The sequence below is a fragment of the Narcine bancroftii genome, chromosome 1 (assembly GCF_036971445.1).
Source record: "Narcine bancroftii isolate sNarBan1 chromosome 1, sNarBan1.hap1, whole genome shotgun sequence".
NCBI lineage: Eukaryota > Metazoa > Chordata > Chondrichthyes > Torpediniformes > Narcinidae > Narcine > Narcine bancroftii.
The window spans coordinates 56,525,912-56,546,949 of NC_091469.1; the positions used below are offsets into that span (position 1 = coordinate 56,525,912).

A 21,038-nucleotide genomic window follows, 5' to 3' on the forward strand; every position below is an offset into this window, starting at 1 on the left:
ATGATGCCCACGTATTTGCTTCCTACCCTAGCATGGCTGATCCACCAATCTTGACCGTAATGATACCTCAAGTAAATTTGTGTCAGTACAGGCAAATTTATGCATAACATAAATTGCATAATGATGTAATAATTTGGTATGTGTTTGACCTGGGATAAAGCAGAAAGGATTCATGTAAATTGTGTTTGGAAGGGCCCAAACCAGTTTTGCACATGTATAATTTAACCCAGAAATGATCTCCAATACAATATAATCCTGGAAGATTCAAATTTGATTGAGTGGCACCTAAAGTGGATGCTGTGCCATCTAATTTCTGGGACCATCCACTTCATAATTTCATCATTGTGATTTGAAAATGTAAACCTAATAATGAAGTGCATGGAAAGGTGTTGTGCTAATGACCCTTGGGGCAACTACTGTGTCGATTTTTCTAGGTCTTTTTGAAAATTCAGTAAAAAAATTAAGAGTTAACAAGACAAGATCCCAAGATGGGGATGAGTAGTGGCGATATGCTGCCAGAAGCAGAGCAGGGAAACCAACACCAATTAAGATATTCACATGTAAATCCACTAAACCTAAAGAAAACAGCACAAATATCAGGCTTTTAAGCCAATTAAAGAAATTAGTCATTTTATGATCACCAATTTGAAACAATGATTCGCAGCCTCCACCCTCCCCTGGCGGGCAAGTCCTGTAATAACATTGCTGGTATTTGAAAGTTTTCAGGCTGCTTCATAGTACAGTGCAAAACAATTGCTTGGACTGACAATCTTTTAAATCATATAAATGAACTGCTAACACAAAAGGTCAGTAAATGCAGCATCTGGAAGCCCATTTATGATGGAAAACATTGCCGGAGTGGACTTCAAGTAAGATTGAAACTTGGGGATCAGCCCCCGTACTTCCTGGTATCTTCCAAATGTACAGTCTCTGGAGAATAAAATTGATGACTTAAGAGGAAGATTCCAGTATCAGAGGAACATGGGGAATTGCCTGTACTCTGTTTCACAGAGACGTAGTTTACTCCCAACTCTCCAGACTCATCCCTTCAGCCTGAAGGTTTCTCCCTATGTCTCATAGACCAGACTGTGTCCTCAGGTAAAGGAATAGGTGGCAGGGTCTGGTTCATGATTAATTCTGGCATCCCCATCCCATGGCTACTTCTGTCATCTGGAACATGTCATGCTGAAGTGCTGTCCCTTCTACCTCCAGAAGGAATTAACCTCCGTTGTCCTAACTGCAGTCTACATTCCTCCACAGGCAGACATTAAGCTAGCACTAGAGGATCTACACACCACTATCAACAAACATTACATAGAGTATCCTGATGCTTCTCAGTCATCATTGGGGGTTTCAATCAGGCCAGCTTAAAGAAGGTTCTCCCAAACTACCACCTACGATACCAGGGGATCCAACACTCAACCATTGCTACACCACCATACTGCTCCATTCCTCACTCTCTCTTTGGAAAGTCAGACTACCAGGCTGTGCTTCTTCCTGGGTACAGGCAGAAACTGAAGAACAATCCACAGTAGAGAAGGACTGTATATTGCTGGTTTGGCGAGCAGAAGAGCAGCTTCATGACTGTCTGAAGGCAGTAGATTGGGCCATGCTCAAGGACTTGGTAGTGAATATGCAGATGGTTACATTTGTTATCGGTTTTATCAAGAAATACATGGATGAATGTGTTCCTACAAAGACTATCTGGGTGTATCCTAATCAGCAGATATGGATGAACCCAGAGATCCACAAACTGTTGAGGACCAGATCTGTGGCTTTCAGATCAGGTGATTCAGAAATATACAGAAGGAAAATGTCTGGAAAGACAAGTCTAGACCAAGATGAAGTCTCAGATGTACAATCTCCAGCTGTGGCAGGACTTGCACGCCATCACAAACTCTAAGGCAAAACAAGATAGTGTAGCGGCGGCTACACTGCTAACTGAAGGATCGCACAACCAGATGGGTTGAGTTCAGTGAGCAAAACTGATTTATTGCAGGCTGCCTGGTTGGTCTTATACTCCCAGCCCAGACCTGGCTAAGAACCACGCTGGGGACCCTGACGCTACCGGAGCATCACGTGGGTCGCGAAGCGCGGGCTTCTGAGCCCGGTACTGAGGTCGGGAGGAAACCCCCGATGGCGCCATTTTGGTCGGCTGCCGTGCATGACAAGTGGAGCCGGTTTGCCTGCCTAATGGCGTACCGCCACACAGCCCCCCCCCCCCCAGAACCAACACCAATGTCCTTTTTTGTTGGGCGGCCTCGCTTCTTGTGTTGGGCCACAACTACTGGCTCAGTGGGGTCGAGGTGGGCTGGCTTTAACTTGTCCACCGTAAACAGTTCCCTCTTACCACTGATGTCCAGTGTGAAAGTGAATTCCGAATGCTGGACGACTTTGTACGGCCCTTCGTATGGTCTTTGTAGAGGTACTGTGGACGGGCCCCGCCTGATAAAAACGTTCTCTGCAGAATACAGCTCGCTGGGGACATGAGGCCCATGTGGTGTGTCTGGGTGGTGGTGGGGGTGTGAAGGAGTACAACTGGGCCCGGAGGTGGGGAAGTAGACCATGTGGTGACTGCTGGGGGTTGTGAGGTGCGTTGACGAACTCGAGTAGGGCTAGCGGTGCACCATAGACCATCTTGGCTGATGACACCTGTAGGTCTTCTTTGGGTGTCAAGCGGATGCCCAGGAGCACCCAAGGCAGCTCGTCCACCCAGTCGGGGCCGGTGAGGTGGGCCATCAGTGCCGACTTAAGGTGGCGGTGCAAACGTTTGACTAGCCCATTGGCCTGTAGGTGATAGGCCGTGGTGTGATGTACTCGATCCCCAGCCTGTTGGCGAGCTGTGCCCAGAGTGAACTGGGTGCCCCGATCACTGGTGAGGTGGTTCGGGACACCAAACCGGGCAACCCAACCATTCAAAAGCGCTTGGGAGCAGGAGTCCATGGAGGGATCTGGCCTCGGGATCGCCTCAGGCCAACGAATGGTGCGGTCTACCACTGTGAAAAGGTAATGGTTACCTCGGGAAACGGGTAAGGGTCCCATGATGTCCACATGTATGTGGCTGAACTGTTCCTGGACGTGTTCGAAATTTTGAACGGGCGCTCTGGTGTGCCTGTGTACCTTGGAAAGCTGGCAATGGGTGCAGGTTCTGGCCCAGTCCGCAATCTGCTTCCGAAGCCCGTGCCAGACGAAACCTTCTGCCACCATACCTGATGGAAGGGTGGCAAATGACATGGATATGGTGGAAGACTTGCCTGCGTCACTGCTGGGGAACCACTGGACGTGGGGTGCCCATGGAGACATCGCACAGAACGGTGCCCTCCCCGTGAGGAGTCGGGAGGTCCTGGAACCGCAAGCCTGTGATGGCAGTTCTGAAGGCCCACATCTCGTCGGACTTCTGGTCCCAGGCGAGCAGGTCGATGTTGAGGCCAGGTGTCAGCGTGCAAATGGCCGGTTGTGAGACAACCATGTTGTCTTTCCCCGCCTTGTTCTGGATGTCGGTGGTGAACTCCGACACGAAGGAGAGGTGACGCTGTTGGCGGGCCGACCAGGGATCTCTTGCCATAGCAAGTGCCTGAGTGAGGGGTTTGTGGTCGGTAAAAATGGTGAAAGGCCTCCCCTCCAAGAAATAGTAGAAATGACGCACCGCCAGGTACATGCCCAGCAACTCACGATCGAAAGCGCTATACTTGCGCTCTGGCGGGCGAAGAAGTCGGCTAAACAATGCCAGTGGTTTCCACTCTCCGTTCACCTGCTGCTCCAGGACTGCGCCGACGGCTTCGGCAGAGGCATCGACGGAGAGCGCCATATGCAGGTTGGTGCATGAGTGGATGAACAGGGTAGCCTTCGCGAGGGCATCTTTCGTGGCTTCGAATGCCCTGCTGGCCTCTGGAGTCCAGGCGAGTGTCTTGTCTTTGGCCACGATGATGCACACAGCGCCTGGAATGAAGCGGTTATAGAAATTGACCATACCCGCGAACTCCTGTAGCCCCTTGAGGTTGTCCTGGCATGGGAACTTCCTGACTGCAGCGACCTTCGAAGCGGCAGGTGTAGCTCCTTCGGTCGTGATGATATGGCCCAGGAACATCATGGACTCTTTCCCGAACTGGCATTTGACCGGATTGATGGTTAGGCCGAAGTCAGCCAGTCTGGAGAAGAGGGTGCATAGGTGATACTTGTGTTATGCCCAGTCTCTGCTGGCGACAAGGATGTCGTCCAGGTAAATGAATATGAAATTCAAATCCCTGCCCACTGTGTCCATGGGGCGCTGGAAGGTCTGGGTGGCGTTCTTGAGCCTGAATGGGATGCATAGGAACTCAAACAAGCCGAAGGGGGTGATGATGGCCAATTTGGGTATGTCCTCGGGGTGCTCCGGGATTTGGTGATAGTTGCGCACCAGGTTGACCTTGGAGAATACCCTTGCGCCATGCTGGTAGGCCATAAAGTCCTGGATGTGAGGGATCGGGTAACGTCAGGTACTGTCGCGTTGTTAAGCCGTCGATAATCTCCACAGGGGCGCCAGCCGCCAGAGGCTTTCGGGACCAGGTGGAGTGGTGAGGCCCAAGGACTGTCGGAGCGTCGAATGATCCCCAGGTCCTGCAAATGCGAGAACTCTTCCTTCGCTCTCTGGAGCCTATCCAGCGGGAGCCGACGTGCCTTGGCCTGGACCGGCGGGCCTTGGATGGGGATGTAATGAAACATCCCGTGGTGTGGTGAGGCAGCAGAGAATTGCAGCATGAGGATGGATGGGAACTCGTCCAGGATATGCTGAAACTTGTCCTTGGGCGTGCTGACCGTGGCCATCTGTGGTTGCTCTGTGCAGGAGGCGTTCAGGCGAACGGATTGGAAGGTACGGGCGTCTACCAGTCGCCTACCTCGAATGTTGACCAGGAGTCCGTGGGCGAGGAAAATGCCGACACCCAGGATGGTGGTTGGGAGGTACGAAACGGTGAACCTCCACGAGAACTTCTGCTGTCCAATCTGGAAGTGGACGGTCTTGTCTCCATACGTTCGGATCTCTGTCGAATTGGCTGCATGGAGGGGAGGTCCTCGAAGCCGGTTCTGGGACTCGATGGCTGTGGCCAGGATGACGCTGATCTGGGCGCCGGTGTCGAAGACGAAGCGTCGGCCACTGACTGAATCCCACAGGTAGAGAAGGCTGTGTTCTTGGCCAGCCGCCGCAGCCATCAACAGCAGCTGGCCTGCTCATTTCCCTGGAACAAGCAGGGCTGACGACACTTCCAAGCCTTGGCTCCCCAGTACTGGTGGAAGAAGCAGAGGCCTGAAGTGGATGACCTGCTTCCACCGCAGCACTAGACGAAGGCTTGGTGTGGTCATGCCCGTGACCCATAACCTACTGGACTTCATTCGAGCCATAGCTCCTGAGCCTTTTGAGCGACCTTCCTAGGGTCAATGAAGCTCTCCTGGGACAGTAACAGCTGGATGTCTTCAGGCAGATGGTCGAGGAAGATGCGCTCGAAGAGTGGGCAGTTGGTGTGATCGCCCATGTGCATGAGCATCTCATCCATCAACTCGATTGGAGTTTTGTCCCCAAAGGCGTCGAGGCGCATCATCCGAGCAGCACGCTAGTGCCTGGAGAGACGGAGGGAACCGGTGAGCACCTGCTTGATGACCCCGTATTTATCTTCCGCTGGTGGGTGCTGAACGAGGTGCAGTATTCGTTTGGCGGTGGCCTGGTCCAGGGCGGCGACCACATGGCAAAACTTGGTCGAATCCAATTAAATCTGGCGGAGGTGAAACTGAGCCTCTGTGTGGCTGAACCAGGTCCCCGGTTCCTGAACCCAGAAGTCAGGAAGCTTTATGGCTATAGTGTTGATCGAAGGGTTGTTCATGTCGGGTTCAAAGACGTTTGAATCTATCGGGGCCACCAATTGTAGCTGTGGCTACACTGATGGGTTGAGTTCAGTGAGCAAAACTGATTTATTGTCGGCTGCCTGGCTGGTCTTATCTCCATACGTTCCCAGCCCGGACCTGGCTGAGAACCACTCTGGGGGCCCCGACGCTGCCGGGGCATCACGTGGGTCGCCAAGCGCGGGCTTCTGAGCCTAGTGCCGAGGTCGGGAGGAAACCCCCGGCGGCGCCGTTTTGGCCAGCTGCCCCGCCGCTTGCGTGACAAGTGGGGCCAGTTCACCTGCCTAATGGCGTACCACCAACAAGAGTATCGTTAACTACAATGTATCTTTTCCAGATGAGCCCAATGTCCTCAATGGTCTCTTCAAAACGGAAAATAATAATGCACCCTTGTGACCTCCCACAGACCCCAGCAACTGTAGGCTCACTTAAAAGAACCTTCAAGAGGGTGAATCCACAGAAAACATCCAGGCAGACAATGTATCTGGCTATGTCCTTAAAATCTCTGTGAACAAACTGACAGACATTTTCAACTTCTCATTGCTACAGTCTAAATTTTCAACCCACTTCCCCATTATACAGTCTCCAAGAAGTGCAAGGTGGCACAGATGCTGATTTATGGTATATTCATTGCTCTATCAGGTACATTCTTGATTACTCTTGAGTTACTGCTTGCAAAATTCAGAAGAGACTCTGCTGTCAATAAACAAAGCATGGTTTTGTCTCATCTTCTGAACTGTGTCAAAAATTCTATTTTTTTTTAATTCCCCTGATAGATGCCTCTCGTGCTCTTCCTGAATTTATAGAGCTTGAGATTGGAGATAGTTCCTTGTTGAGTGGCATCATTGTCGAGGACATCAGAACACTACAGATTCTCTACAGAGAGCACTGTGAGGTATGAAATTTATGTGCATTAATTACTTTCATCAAATTCAAAATATAGCCCTCTTAAAAGTGAACTATTTATTGTTTAACTTGTGGAATTCCAGTATAGTTGTTGTTGAAACTTTTAGACCAAATCAAAATCATATAGTATTCACATTTTTCATCACTGTGATTAATATCCTTTATTCATTTCACTATTTCTTTTGGCATTCCATATTTTTGGCTGAGAGCACCAAGTTTTAAAATATTATACTGTGGTCAATGTGCTGTCCAGCAAACGAAAGAGAAAACAACCACACAGAAGCTGTGAATGAGTTGAACCAACCAACTGACTTTACTGGAACTCTCCAAGAGCTTATCAGCACAACTCCCATGATCCTTTGCACCCTTCCCCCCAACCTCTCACCAGGACCATTGTGACCCTTCACCTCTGTGACCTGGTTCGCTTGTGGATCAGTGCAGTCCACTACAGTACAAGAAATAACCAAATCTATATCTTTATTTTGTCATTTTCAAAGATTCTAGATTCTCATCCAAAGGCAAGAGAAATGTCTATTGAATCCTTTATACTGTACCTTTTTGCTAACATTTTAATTTGTTGTCTTAAAGGCAATACTGGATGTGGTAGTGAATCTTCAATTTAGCCTCATTGAAAAGCTGTGGCAAACATTTTGGCACTATAGTCCATCTCTTTCAACTGATGGGACTACTATCAATCAAACCAGGCAAGTTCTGACTCAGATTTTTGTGACTTTCATACATTAAACAGTTTTATTGAACTTAATGAGGTAGAAATTAGTTTAAGCCCTTTTGCAGCCCAAAATAAAGTGCAGCAAAGTTCTCAGCAGAGCTTCATCTAGAATTGTACCCAAGACATCTTTTTAATGATATAGGCAAGCTGCCAGCACTTGCTCTATTTCCACAGAGAGCACACACAAATAAAAGCGCTCTGATACACAGTTGCAATAAACCACAGGTATTGATGAATTCTTGATGAAGGGCTCTAGCCTGAATCATCGACCATTCTTTTTCTCCCACTAATGCTGGTGAGTCCCTCCAGCAAATTGTGTTTACTTCAGATTCCAGCATCTGCAATCTTCGGACCACAGGTATGTTCTGGATTGTGAGGGGGATGGGCGGGGGTGGTAGGCTGGATAAAAAAAGAAAGGATGTAACAAGCCCAAAAGTTAAGTAGAAAAGTAGATGTCTTTAACAGCAGCTACATTTTATCACACAACAGTTCTTTCTCCATACTTCACACTGTACTAACCATTCTGGTTAAGGAGTTCCCTAAAGATCTCTGAAGCCTTCACACCTATTTCAGGTGTCGAAAGGATTTTGGATACAATCCTCAAAAGTTGGTTATTTTTAGGCTCAAATGGGTATAATGAAGTTTAATTTCTCTGCATTTTTAAAAATTCCTTCCTCAAAGATAATCTGTGCTAATTTTGAAAATAACTAATAGAATGCATGCATTGGCAATCGAGAATTACAGTTAATTTTTCACCCCTCAGACGAAGAGTTTGGCTTTGTTCAATACAGCTCCACAATGCATGGCTTAGATTTGGGATATTTAATGCAGAAAATCCATCTAAACTGACCTGTGCTTGCAGGACACTCTATGTTGACCACTGGCCACATACCCAATTTCTGGGGATCTTTGAGACAAATTTTTGTTGTAAGCCTTGGCTCCTCCAAACCAGATCCCCAATACCTTTAGGTAGTAAGATATGACTATGAAGGGTACAGTGGACCAATCAGAACTGTTAATGAAGAGCATTGCCTCACTCTTCTTCCGGTTTAGCCTAGCTCCCAATACAAACTCAAAATGGCCATAGATGCTGATCAGTTTGCAGACCAATTGTGGGTCTGAACAGAAGATGGTTACATTGTCCATGCACATGGAGGCTTTGACATGAGTCCCTCCACTACCTGGCAACATCATTCCTCTTATGCCCTCATCCCTCCTGATGAATTCAGCAAAGGGCTTATGCAGCACACAAATAAGACTGAAGAGTGCAGGCAACTTTGCCTGACTCCAGACTTGATAGGGAAGGTATCTGTTTCCCACCCATTAACTTGGACTTTGCTACAGATGTCCATGTAGAGCAATTTTATCCAATTTTGCATTGCCTGCTGTAAGACAAAGGGTCACCATTAGTATTGCATGGCTCCCCCTTACAGCAAGAGAAAGAGAATCAAAAGAGAGTTCTTTCAGGGACAATGAGTGTCCATGGATTCACTCCCAGTGCTCCTGCAGCCACACGGACCCTATTTGATCCATTGGCAACCCAAGCTCCAGATCCAAACCTCTGATATAATCAGGAAAACTTCAGTGCCTAAGGCCCTTCAGGAGCCCTTCTTGCCCTTAGCACCGTCTTGAATCTCACTTCCAAATCCTGGTTCCCATGAGCCAGTTTCAAGCACTCTTCAGCTTGTATGGGTCCTTCAACCGCAAGGTGCCAGCAGCCCACAGACTGTTTGGGACCTTCATCTACTGTGTCCCTCACTGGTCTGCTGCTGTGGTCACCATCCTGTAGCGTCATCTCCTATACTTCTCAACAGGGGGTGTTCTTCCCCTTTGTGATGCCCTGTGTCGTTCCTCTGCTCCTCCAGAGCCTGCAACCCCTTATGGCTGCTGCTAAGAACACACTCCAAGGATGCACAGACCCCACAATTGCAGAATTTTAGTTAAAAATATTGTTGGCTTCTTTTATTGACCATTTAAAGCCTGTATCAAGTTGTTGGCATTCGGACTGAGCAGTTGGATCCTGTGGAGCAATGCTGTTGTCTGTTTCCCACTCTCCCAGTTCCACACTAATGTCAGCACGAACATCCATATTAAACAAATGTTCATTATTGTTCATTACATTAAACAGCTTTAATTATTTAGGGGCACGACTTCAATTTTTTTCCTTTCGTAAAGTTCCAGGTTTAAATTCTCTTGAGCAGCATCTGAAACAGCTAACTGTTTGATTATGCAAATATGTCCTGTTCATCTGTACATTTTGGAATGGAAATTTATACCTTTTCAGTTTGAAAGGATTTGATTAAGGCAGGTTACCTCAATCTAATATACCAAAACTGCTGATGCCTTTGGCATGTTAAGTTGGGTCCCATTGGCCTTTATAGAATCTTTTAGGCCAGGGATCTAACAATACATCCTAAAATTGCAGATAATAATTCACAATTTGTCACTGGTGTGTTAATTATTACTAATTTAATTCCATATGTGTTCTACAGTGAAAATGAAATAGAAGGTAGACTTCCAAAGGCAAAGCTTATTGCTCTGTGCAAGAATGATTCTGTCCTCAAGTGGATGTGCACCTGTGATCATGTAATGTACCAGGCTCTGGTGGAAATTCTTATCCCAGATGTCCTCAGACCTATTCCTAGTAAGTAGTCCTATGGGCAGTTTTTCTAAATTTGATTCAGATCTATTTATTTTGTGTACTCATTGAGCCTTGATGATATTTTTTTTTTCTTTTTTTTTCTTCTTTTTTTTTGATGATATTTTTATTTTCCATGTTTTTAAGTTATATTAGTGATGTGTCTGTGGTAGCAGGTACACAATGCCCTGTTCACGGTGCATTAAATTGAAAACAAATCATAAGAGAAAGCAAAAATAATGGAGGAACCGAAATGAGGTTATTTTAAGAAAACATGGTTAGGAAATAAAATACTTAAATATATTAATAATTTAAAGGAAGCAAGTTTTTGCACTGTAGCCAAATTTGTAGGTTATATAAAAGGTTGTGGGAAGACAAGCAGTGGGAAGGATACAGAAGTTTACAATGAGATATTAATCGATAAAGTAGGCAAATATCTTTCCTTATATAAGGGGACGAAAAATTGTGCACAGTACGCTAGATACAGCTAGTATCTTGTGTGATTTCCTTACTTTTATCCTCCAAACCTCTTGAAATAAAAACCAGCATTTTTTTAACCTTCTAGATTCCTTGCTGCAACAGTACACGAGCATGAGGACCCCCAAATCCTTTTAGCTTGCAGCTTTTTGCAATTTTTCCTTAATTTACATTGTATCATTCATTTTTATATTTTAACATGAACAATTTTATATTTTCCCAAATTATACTCTATTTATCAACTATCTAAGGAAAGATATTGCAAACAATTCAGAGAGAGTTCACTAAGATGTTCAAAGCTTGGAACGATTATTGATGAGAAAGGATTGAACAGGTTTAGTCTGTATTCATTGAAGTTAGAAGAATGAGAGGCAATCTTATTGAAACCTTCCAGTCATTTACCTGAGTATGATATTGTGATACTGGACTCTTTTGATACTGTTATGAGGAAGAATTTATTTCTCAAAGGGTTATATCTTTGGAATTCATTCCCCCATAAAGCTGTGAATAACTTGTCCTATTTTAACCAAAATATTAAAATTGAATTTGGAAAAGTTATAGGACCAGTGTTAAAGGTCTGCCATAGCAGGGTAATCCTGACACTAAGCTGTAATGCTGGCATGGAACACCAGGACCAGATGCAAAATCTGCCAGCTAAACCCATGCCAAGTTAACCCAATGCAAGTGCAGTAAGGCCATTAAATGGCAGAAGGGTACTGTCAAAAAAAAGTAATAATTATATTTTTATTTAAGATAATTATGAGAATGGACAGTGTTTGTTTGGTCCATTTAATTTTACTTTTTTTTCCTGAATAGGTTTTTTAAAAAACCGACATCTGCAGAGCGTGATGTCTGATCTTACTGGTTATCTAAGGCCATCTGCCAACACAGGCTGATACTGACACTGCAAGAGGTTCTGTGATACGTTGGGCATTGCCAATAAGCTGGAAGCCAGCCTTCCAGTTGAAGATTCTACTCTAGATCATACTATTAGGGGGCACAGTTAGCGTAGCGGTGAGCACCACACTATTACAGTGCCAGCGATCCGGCACTGTAAAGAATTTGTACATTCTCCTCGTGTCTGTATGAGTTTTCCATGGGTGCCCCAGTTTCCTCCAACCCTACAACTGCAGGGTCTGTGCCCAAGGTAGTGGCACCTGTACTCAGCAGTGGTCTCAAGGGGTTATAAACTTCAGGAGAGAAGAAGGCTGGCACAGGGCACCAAAAAACGGGGAGACCACTCTCCATCTGAGAAGGAGAAGCAGAGGAGATGACCCTACAGGATGGTAACCACAATGGTGGACCAGTGAAGGGCTCTGAAAATGAAGAACAGACGGGTGACAGGCTTTTGGCCACTCGAGGCAAGGAACCCACACAGACAGCTGCAATTTGCAGCCAAAGGACTCACACCAGACTGCAGACTGCTGGAGACTGGCTAGTGACTGACTGAAGAAGTACCAGGTATCGGAACTGTGATGCAAGAGGGTGCTGAAGGCTTCTGATTGTGTCAATGGTTTGGACGTGGAGCTCAGGTTGCCAATGGTTTTGACTGAACTCTGTGTGAATCAGAGCCTATGGGAGCACTGGAGATGAATCTACAGACTCTCAGTGACTCCGAAGGGATTCACTTTTGCTTCTCTTTCTCTGACTGTAAGGGGAGCCGGTCAATGATGTTGGTGGATCTTTGTCTGCTTTACATCAGATTAAATGCAATTTTGTATAATATTACATTTGTTTTATTACATGACAATAAAATAATTTTAAATCTTATACCTTGTTTATACTGACAATATGCATGCAAATTGATGATGAATCTGGTTCTGTTTATTGCATTGAACATTGGAAACTTATAATCGCATTAAACAGAATGTATTATCTTTGTTACATAACATATCTATAGCAGATCCTCAGCCACCATGATCTGTCTTTCTCTTAAAATCACTCTCATCCCATCTGTATCCCTGTTTTTAAAGCCTTAATTTTATTTTTCATCTCATAAAACTTTCCTTAAATTCTTTTTTTATTCATTCTTTGCATTCTATTTAGTGTCTGTTTTATTTGGAATTTAAAAATGTTCTTTAGATTTTTCTGGCAATAAAGTGTGCTCTTGTTTATTTTTTTCCTGTTTTCTTAAAACAGTGCCATGGTAATTGATGCAGTACTCTTTTTGGAAAAGGGAGGTTCAGTGGAAAATAGTTAAGATTGATTTGTGGCTCTCCAGTTTTCTTCTTGATTGAAACAAAGGATGCCCAATGCTGGAGCACTAGTTCACAAAATCGACCTGAATTCCTCCTAACCTGTGTATTATTTAAGAAATTAGTAGGTCATTTGGCTCCTCGCACCTGTCCTACAATGGCTGCTCTGAATTTTGGTACCAGTTTATTCTACTAAATGCATAGCTCTGGAATCCTTTAAGATTAAAAAAAATCTATTGATCTGTTTTGAATATCAAGAGAACTGTAGATACTGAGTACCTGCTGTTCTCTTGAGTAGGAAATTCCCAAAAATTCACTACTATTTAGATTAAGCAGTTTCCTCTGAATTCAAAATGGCTGACTTATCATTTGAGACTGTAGTGCCTTGTTCCTTTCCATGTTTAGACATCCTAACATTATTCTTGTATCTATGATGTAAATTCCAGTTGGAATTTTGTATATTTCATTGAGATATCTTCTAGACTCAGGAGAGTGTGGGTCAAGCCTTCTTAATCTGTCCTCATGGGACAATCACATGTAACAATCTGATGAACCTTTATTGCATCTTCTATCTCATATGACCTTACTTGGGTGGGAAGTCCAGATCTTTTCACAAAATTTACTTACGTTTTGGACAGAACCTGTGCTCTATTGAGCTGCCTGAAGAGGTACTTCAGGCTTTTTTAAAATTTTGCCCTTTTAACTTTGTAAATAACTTTTTTGAGACCAATTATGTTTTCATACAAAGGGATAGGATAAGTGCAATGATATAATGAGCATTTCAGTTATCACGTTCAATCAAAGGATGGAATTTGGTAAAAATAGTCTTCTGTTATATCCTGGCGGTAGAGGTGAAATATCAATATCCATTCAAAGAAAGTCAAGGATAAGAACATGAAGATAAGTTCAATTATTTGGTGAGAAAGAGCTTGTCATTAAATGGCTATTTTTTGTTCCCTGTTGGTGAAATCATTGCACAAGGTAACTGAAATTGAGTCACACGCCTGTTTGAAATATATTGTTGGCATTACTCTGGCTATCATTGCATGGGATTAATGATGTTGGTTCATACAAAGGCCAGTGAAAAATATTGTCAATATTAATATGGTTATCATTAGCGATGTTTCATTTTAAATTATAAAGTTCTGTAGTATTTAAAATGACAATTGAATAATAACTCCAACTCTGGAAAAATAATCTTCCTATTAATTAATAATTCATCTTTTCCATTATTAGGTGCCTTGACCCAAGCCATTCGCAATTTTGCAAAAAGCCTTGAAGGATGGCTAACAAATGCCATGAACAATATTCCACAGCAAATGGTTCGCACCAAGGTAAGTTTAAAGGATGTAACATTCGATATTTTAACTTATGTAATTTTTCATCATTTATCTCTTGCATCCTAATAACATTCAAATTAATCTGTATTATTAATTTGCAAGGTCAGTCGATCTTTTGTTAGATCTTTCTGCGCACTCAAAAAAGCTTTGTTACCTTTATATCTAAACATTTGGATAAAAAGACTACCACTCTTTTTAACTATTGCATTATTACAAGCTATTTGCCTTTCACAAAATACTTTCTTAATTTTTCAATATCAACATCAAAAATTATAGAGTACATAAGGATATATGTTAAAAGTCAGAAAATACATTACACTTAAATCATCTCATTTCATCCAAGGTACCCCGCATTTTCAATCATAATTGCTTAGTATTAATATTTTATTATTTTATGATAAAAAGAAAATCTAAACCCACTACCAAGAAATAAGCTGTTTGGCCAGAAAAAGGGAAGACAGAATTCTTATCAGGGTGATAAATTACCTCATTAGTCAACACATTTTACTTTAATATTAAATCAAAAATTATGAAAGTAATTCAAAAAGGTTCTCCACAGTGTTTGAAAATCTTCTCTAAATTTAAATGTGACACCTTTCACATCAAATCTATCCATCCTGGGTTCAGATAAGAGTATCATATTTTCATGTGTGAAAATACAACTGACACACTTTTGCCTAACTTCTTAACAAATTGTAATTTTTGTATTTCCATCTACATAATCTACTATGCCTCCCACCCTCTGCATGCAACATATTATCGATCTTCAACATGATCCTACACTCGACACATCTTCCCCTTTCCTCCCCTCTCCATCTTTCACAGGGACTGCTCCCTCATCCCTTCCCACTTGGTACTTACCCTTGTGACTGCAGGAACTGCTGCACTTGGACCCATTCAAGGCCCACTTGGGCACTTGGGCTCACTCACCACCATTCAGGGCCCAAAACAACACTTAACTATAGGGGTCATATGCTAGATTCAGAGCTCCTGCTGTGGCCTTCTCTGCATTAGAGAGACTGGACGCAGACTGGGAGAATGCCTTTGCTCTAACCACAACTCTAATCACAACAATGGTGGGGATCTCCCGGTGACCAACCATTTCAATTCCGTGTCCTGATCCTGCGCTGACATGTCTGTCCATGACCTCATGCATTGCCCAACTAAGGCCACTCATAAATTCCAGAAGCAACAGTTAATATTCTGTCTGGGCACTCTCCAATAGGATACCATTAACATTGAGTCTCTGATTTATGTTGAGCCACTCCTTGTCTCCCTGTCTTCCCCATCCATCTGTCTCCTTTCCTCCTGCTCTCCATCCCCTTCCCTTTCCATTCAGAGATTTGTCCCCTCCTTTTTTCTGTTGTGTCCTCTCACCCATATCCACCAATAACCCTGTGCTTCTCCTCCTTCCTCCTCCCCTCACCATTTATTCAGATGCTTTCTGCTTTTTGCTCATATCTTGATGAAGACTCAAGCCTGAAATGTTGGTTATTCTCTTTATCTTTGTGACAAAAAGAATGCTGCATGACTTGATGAGTTTCTCCAGCATTTTTATGTAAACTCATTTAGTGTGCCACAAATTTTTGTATCATTGGCAAACCTGAATTTCTGTATTTGATGGCATACAAGACCAGCGGGGATATTAAGCGCCCCCCCCCACCCCCCCGTTCATTTAAGAATTTTTTAGTGTATTTATGGGTAATGTCTCTCAATTCCTCAACCCACCTGCATAAGCCACTGTAAAACACCAGAATAAAGCAGTTTAATTTCACTCAACAGATTAGAATCATAATTTTCACTTTTAATACCACTTTAAACTACATGGAGTCTCTCCTAGCAGCAAACACCGCACTTCCTCTGAACCCTCACAGCAATCATGCTCCTTTGGTCACTTGCGGCGGCTCCTTACCTCTCTGCTGAAGCAGCAACGCGACCACAACATTGTCCACGCCACTGGACATGGTGCACACACCATCCAGTGTAACAACCGGTTCATCTACCAACAGGCCTGGGTTAGGCCACCACTTCTCCCTGACAATGTTCAGTGCCCACTGCACACAGGGTCACCGGGAAACTGCGGCCGGTAAACAGGAACCGCGCACAGGGTCCACTGGCCAGGAAACTGTGACTGGTGAACAGGAGCTGCGGCATGTTAAGAAATTTCAGCTTTGCATGTAAGACCCAGGGGATAGTTTTGAGCCAATTTTTGGGGGGAAAAGTGGGTCTTATATGCTGTCAAATATTGTAAATAAATTTCTTTTGTTTAACTTTAAATAGTTGAAGACCCATGATAATTTTTAAGTATTACAGGATCAAAAGAAAACACAAAATGTTAAGAAGTGATGTTAAAGTGTGGCAGTTGTATTTTCATTTGGAATGAAGAGTGTCTGCATATACAATATTAATTTCTGTTAACGTGTGATCTGTTGATAGGGTTTGCAGGTCCTGCTAATGAGCATTATTCTTTGGCCTAAACTGCTTAGCATTATATAGTAGATCAGATAAATAAAATTACGTTGCTGCCATTAACCATGCTGGTGATAAATAATAAAAAAACAAATGTTGCATAAGTTCAAAGCATACCAAGTAAAGAGATGTCAAAAAATAATCAGGGCTAAATTTAATGCATTTTCTCATGTTTTCTTTTTCAATCAGTTAACTCAGCCAATTTAGCTAACACAAAATTCCACACATTTGAATACTGATAAAATGTGTCTACCCATATTTATATTTTTGCAATGAGTGGAAGATTATGTGATTCCATGAATTAAAACAGGACTCAGGTTCTTTTGGGTTCCTTTAAAATGACAGAATCAATAATGAAAGACGTCACAATTTCTAACAATAAAATCTAACCCAAATTAAAAGAAATGAGCAAAACCCAAACTCTCTAATTTTACACTTCCTGTATAAAATTGAGTTCACGTTTGCAGTTCTCAATGATACTTATTGGCATCCAGTACTTTGCCACATTGTGTTCTCGGCCACTCAGTCCATCGTTGAAAGGGTGCCCCAGGGTACTTAAGCAAGACATAAAGGGGCTTGACAGTCATCAGGTGTTGACATCGAACCAACCTGAGGAGAAGCCCGAAGAACTCTCTTATGAGGCATATCTAGATAGTCAAGGATGGCTTTATGTCTAGCATTACAAGAAAATTCCACACCTTTGCTCAACTTCCCATTGTTTTCTAGTGTGATATCAATCAATACTACAGAAAAATACAACTGTTAATGAGCCACAAAAATTCCGATCTCCTCAGGGGTGGGTGGCTCCATAACTGTGTAGCTGAGAACAATGTTCTAGAATCTTGTCTGATGGAGCAAATTAACATTCCCCATTGATCACTTGGCTGAAACCCTGATTGTTTTGCAAAGCTGTCTGTTTAATTGTGGCAACTAATGTTTGGGGCTACTATCCATATTGATTTCCATATCTATTTCACATGGTTTCAATAATTCCTAGGAGAAACAAATAGTCCTAACAGAGAAAGATGCTTATTTTAACCCTTTTGTTATATGCAGCCATTGGTCGCCATTCCATCAGGGAAATCATTTATTGTTTTTCATCTTACCACATGCAAGTGGATTAGGAAAACCAGGTTGGGACTGGATCACAAGAGAGAGAATTTGTAGAATGCCTACAAGGTATATTTTTAGAGCAGCTTGTTTATGACCCCAAGAGGGGATCGGCTCTACTAAATTGGGTGCTCTATAATGATCAGAGGTGATTAGACAGCTTAGTGTAAAGGAACCATTTGGAGGCAGCGAGTACAATATGATTGGATTCAATTTGAGATTTAACCAGGAGAAACTGAAGTCAGATGTGTTGGTATTTCAGTAGAGTAAAGGAAATTACAGTGGTATGTGAGAGGAACTGGCCAAAGTAGAGCGGAAGGGGGCACTAATAGGGAGGAGGATGGCAGAGCAGCAATGGATGGAGTGTCTGCAAGAAATGAAGAAGTGTTGGATAAATACATGTCAAAAATGAGGAAACATTTGAATGTAAAAATGTCACAACTGTGGCTGAAAGGGAAGTCAAAGTCAACTTAAAAGCAAAGAAGAGGACATACAAATAAGCAAATGTTAGTGAGAAGATAGAGCATTGGGAAGTTTTTTAAAACTTGCAGATGATAACTAAAAAAATACTTAATGAGGGAAAAGATGATGAAAATCAGCTAGCAAATAATATCAAAGAGGATACAAAAAGCTTCTTCAAGAGCATAAAAAGTAAAAGGGAGGTGAATGTATATATAGGACCGCTAGAAATGATGCTGGAGAAATAATAATGGGAGGTAAGGAAATGGCAGAGGAATTAATAAGTATTTTTCAACAGTCTTCACTATGGAATACACTAGCAGTTACTATTTCGAGGTGCTCAAAAAGCTAAATGGTCTAAGGGTGGATAAGTCTCCCGGACCGGATGGATTGCACCTTTTGGTTTTGAAGTAAGTAGTGGTAGAGATTGTGGAGGCATTGATGATAATCTTACAGGAATCATTAGATTCTGCTATGGTACCAGAGGATTGCAAATGTCACTCCACTAATGAAGGAAAGGAGGCACTAGAAAGGGAATTATAGACCAATTACCCTGACATCAGTGGTTGGGAAGATGTTAGAATCAATTGTCAATGATGAGATTATGGCGTAATTGGAGGTACATGTCAAGATAGGCCAAAGCCAGTCTAGTTTCCTTAAGGGCAATTCTTGCTTGCATGCACTTTGGTAGAAAAAAAACAGGCAGAAATAAATGGGGAGAAATTGGAAATTGCAGACACTGGGAGAGGAGCATACCAATTCAGGGCACCAGAAACAGAGAGAACACCCAACTGTTGAGAAGAAGAAGCAGAAGCAATAATACTACAGGGTAGTGATCACGGCAGGGGACCAGCAAGATCTTAGAGGTTGAGGGATCCACACAGGTGCCCCATAGGAAGTTTGGGCTTTGGGCAGAGTCTGGCTCATGGGAACCAGGTATCGGAGCAGAGATTTGAGATGGTAGTGAGGGCAAGAAGAGCTCCCGTAGGGTCTCAGGCACTGAAGGCTTCCTGATCGTGTTGGAGGTTTGGATCTGGAGCTTGGGTTGCTAATTAATCAACTTTGACACTGTGTGTCTTCAGAGACTGCAGGAGCACTGGAGATAAATCCACAGGCACTTAGTGACTCTGAAGGGACTCTCTTGTTCACTCTCTCTCTCTCTGCCTGGCAACACTAATTGTGACTCTTTTTAAGGCAATTTTGTACAATATTACATGTTCTGTGCTATTACATGACAATAAAGGAATCTTGGAAACCAAAAATACTCTATAAATATTGACTGTTACATGCCAGAAATTAGTCATAACTTTTTCTCCCTAAATTTCAAATTCAGATTTTGTCCCGAAGCATTGATTGCCTTAATTTCTGACAAAATGCTCAGGTCCAAATCACTGATTGCCTTTTACTTCCCATGGATGCTGCATAGCCAATTAAATTTCTCCAGCACTTTTGTGTATTGCACTCGACCCCAACATCCACAGGTTTTCTTGTTCAACTTGCTTTTATTTGTTGCTTTTGAATCCTTGAGATATTCAGCAATTTCTCAAACTGAACTGATCAGTTTAGTGACTGTTACTGTACAGAAAATAATTTCACATGGAGTACTCCAGCAAAAACAAATACAGTAAATAAAGCATAGAACATACAGCACTGTACAAGCCATTCGGTCCTCAATGTTGTGCTGATTCATAAATTCGTTTAAAAAATATTTGACAGGCCAAATGGCCTACTCTGCTATCTTATGGCCTTGCATTGAAAAGGGTTCTGTTTATATATGTACGAGATATTGAATGTTAACATATGAGTACAACAAGCAACCATTTAACTTGATTATCTTATTCTTTATGTAAGTTTATAGAGACATATTAAAATGGCAGAATACTGTTCTTTTTTTACTTTTCTGTTCTGAGAGTCAGAATTAAATATAATTTTGGAGACTTGCAGTTTGAGACTGGGGATTAGATTAGGTGTAGGTTAGCATACAGCTCCATTGCTGAACTGTTCAACGGCGGGTGGAGGGTGAAGTTTTGCTAGGCTGGTTTTGTTGTATCTGGATAGCTGTGAGAGTTCATTCTTAAATATAAATCTGTTCTGTAGTTTGGTCTTTGCCATTTTTTGGGTTCCTCTTCCGAATGTGGTTAACACATGTGCAGAAAACTTTACTTTTATAGTTGTTAAATAAATTTTTTAATGGATGTTAAAAATTATATTTCTTTCTTTGAACATTAATGGCTTGACCTATTCAATTAAATGAAAACAGATTTTTTTTTAATGTTCAGAATGTTTCAAGCCAATATTATCTTTGTGCAAGAGATACATATTTGCAAATAGGACAAAAATCAGTTTTTCAAGTTCTGGAGAGGGTTTCAATTACATTTCCTGTATCAGCTTAAAGTTAAAAGTGTATCAATTTTTATTTACTCTAAAGTTCCCTTTGTGCATTTTAAAATGATTATGGATCCCATGGATAAATTCTTAATAGCTACAGGTATATTGAATAATACAAACGTCATCTTGGTTCATATATATGCTCCTAATGTTGACAATCTGGAATTTTTTAACCTTTTTTTGAATATTTTATTTAAATTTTAATACATTTATTAATATCAAAACACAGAAAGTGACAATCACAATTCAAATTGGTTATACATGCTACAAATTATACCCAAATAAACCCCACCAAAACCCTTCACACAATAATAAAAAAGATAGAAACAAAGTTAGAAAAGTTAGAAAAAAGCAAAAAACAAAACTGGTTACCAAAATATCAATCACTATGCACACAGCTTCACCATCAATATCAACATTTATTTGTCCCAAGGAGTTAGCAAGATTTCCTGAGG

The 21,038-nt window shown here is 42.4% G+C and overlaps 1 protein-coding gene across 14 annotated transcripts in view; it reads left to right on the plus strand.

Moving 5' to 3' along the window:
- The window catches only part of LOC138758400 (transcription factor RFX3-like), a 342,380-nt gene that overhangs the window by 266,924 nt on the left and 54,418 nt on the right, over positions 1-21,038 (plus strand). For all 14 annotated transcript variants that reach the window (XM_069927263.1, XM_069927325.1, XM_069927330.1 and 11 more), the window contains 4 exons: positions 6,648-6,766; positions 7,366-7,481; positions 10,000-10,151; positions 14,054-14,151. In XM_069927263.1, the coding sequence (XP_069783364.1) occupies positions 6,648-6,766; positions 7,366-7,481; positions 10,000-10,151; positions 14,054-14,151 (485 nt within the window). The remainder of the gene's footprint in view (positions 1-6,647; positions 6,767-7,365; positions 7,482-9,999; positions 10,152-14,053; positions 14,152-21,038) is intronic.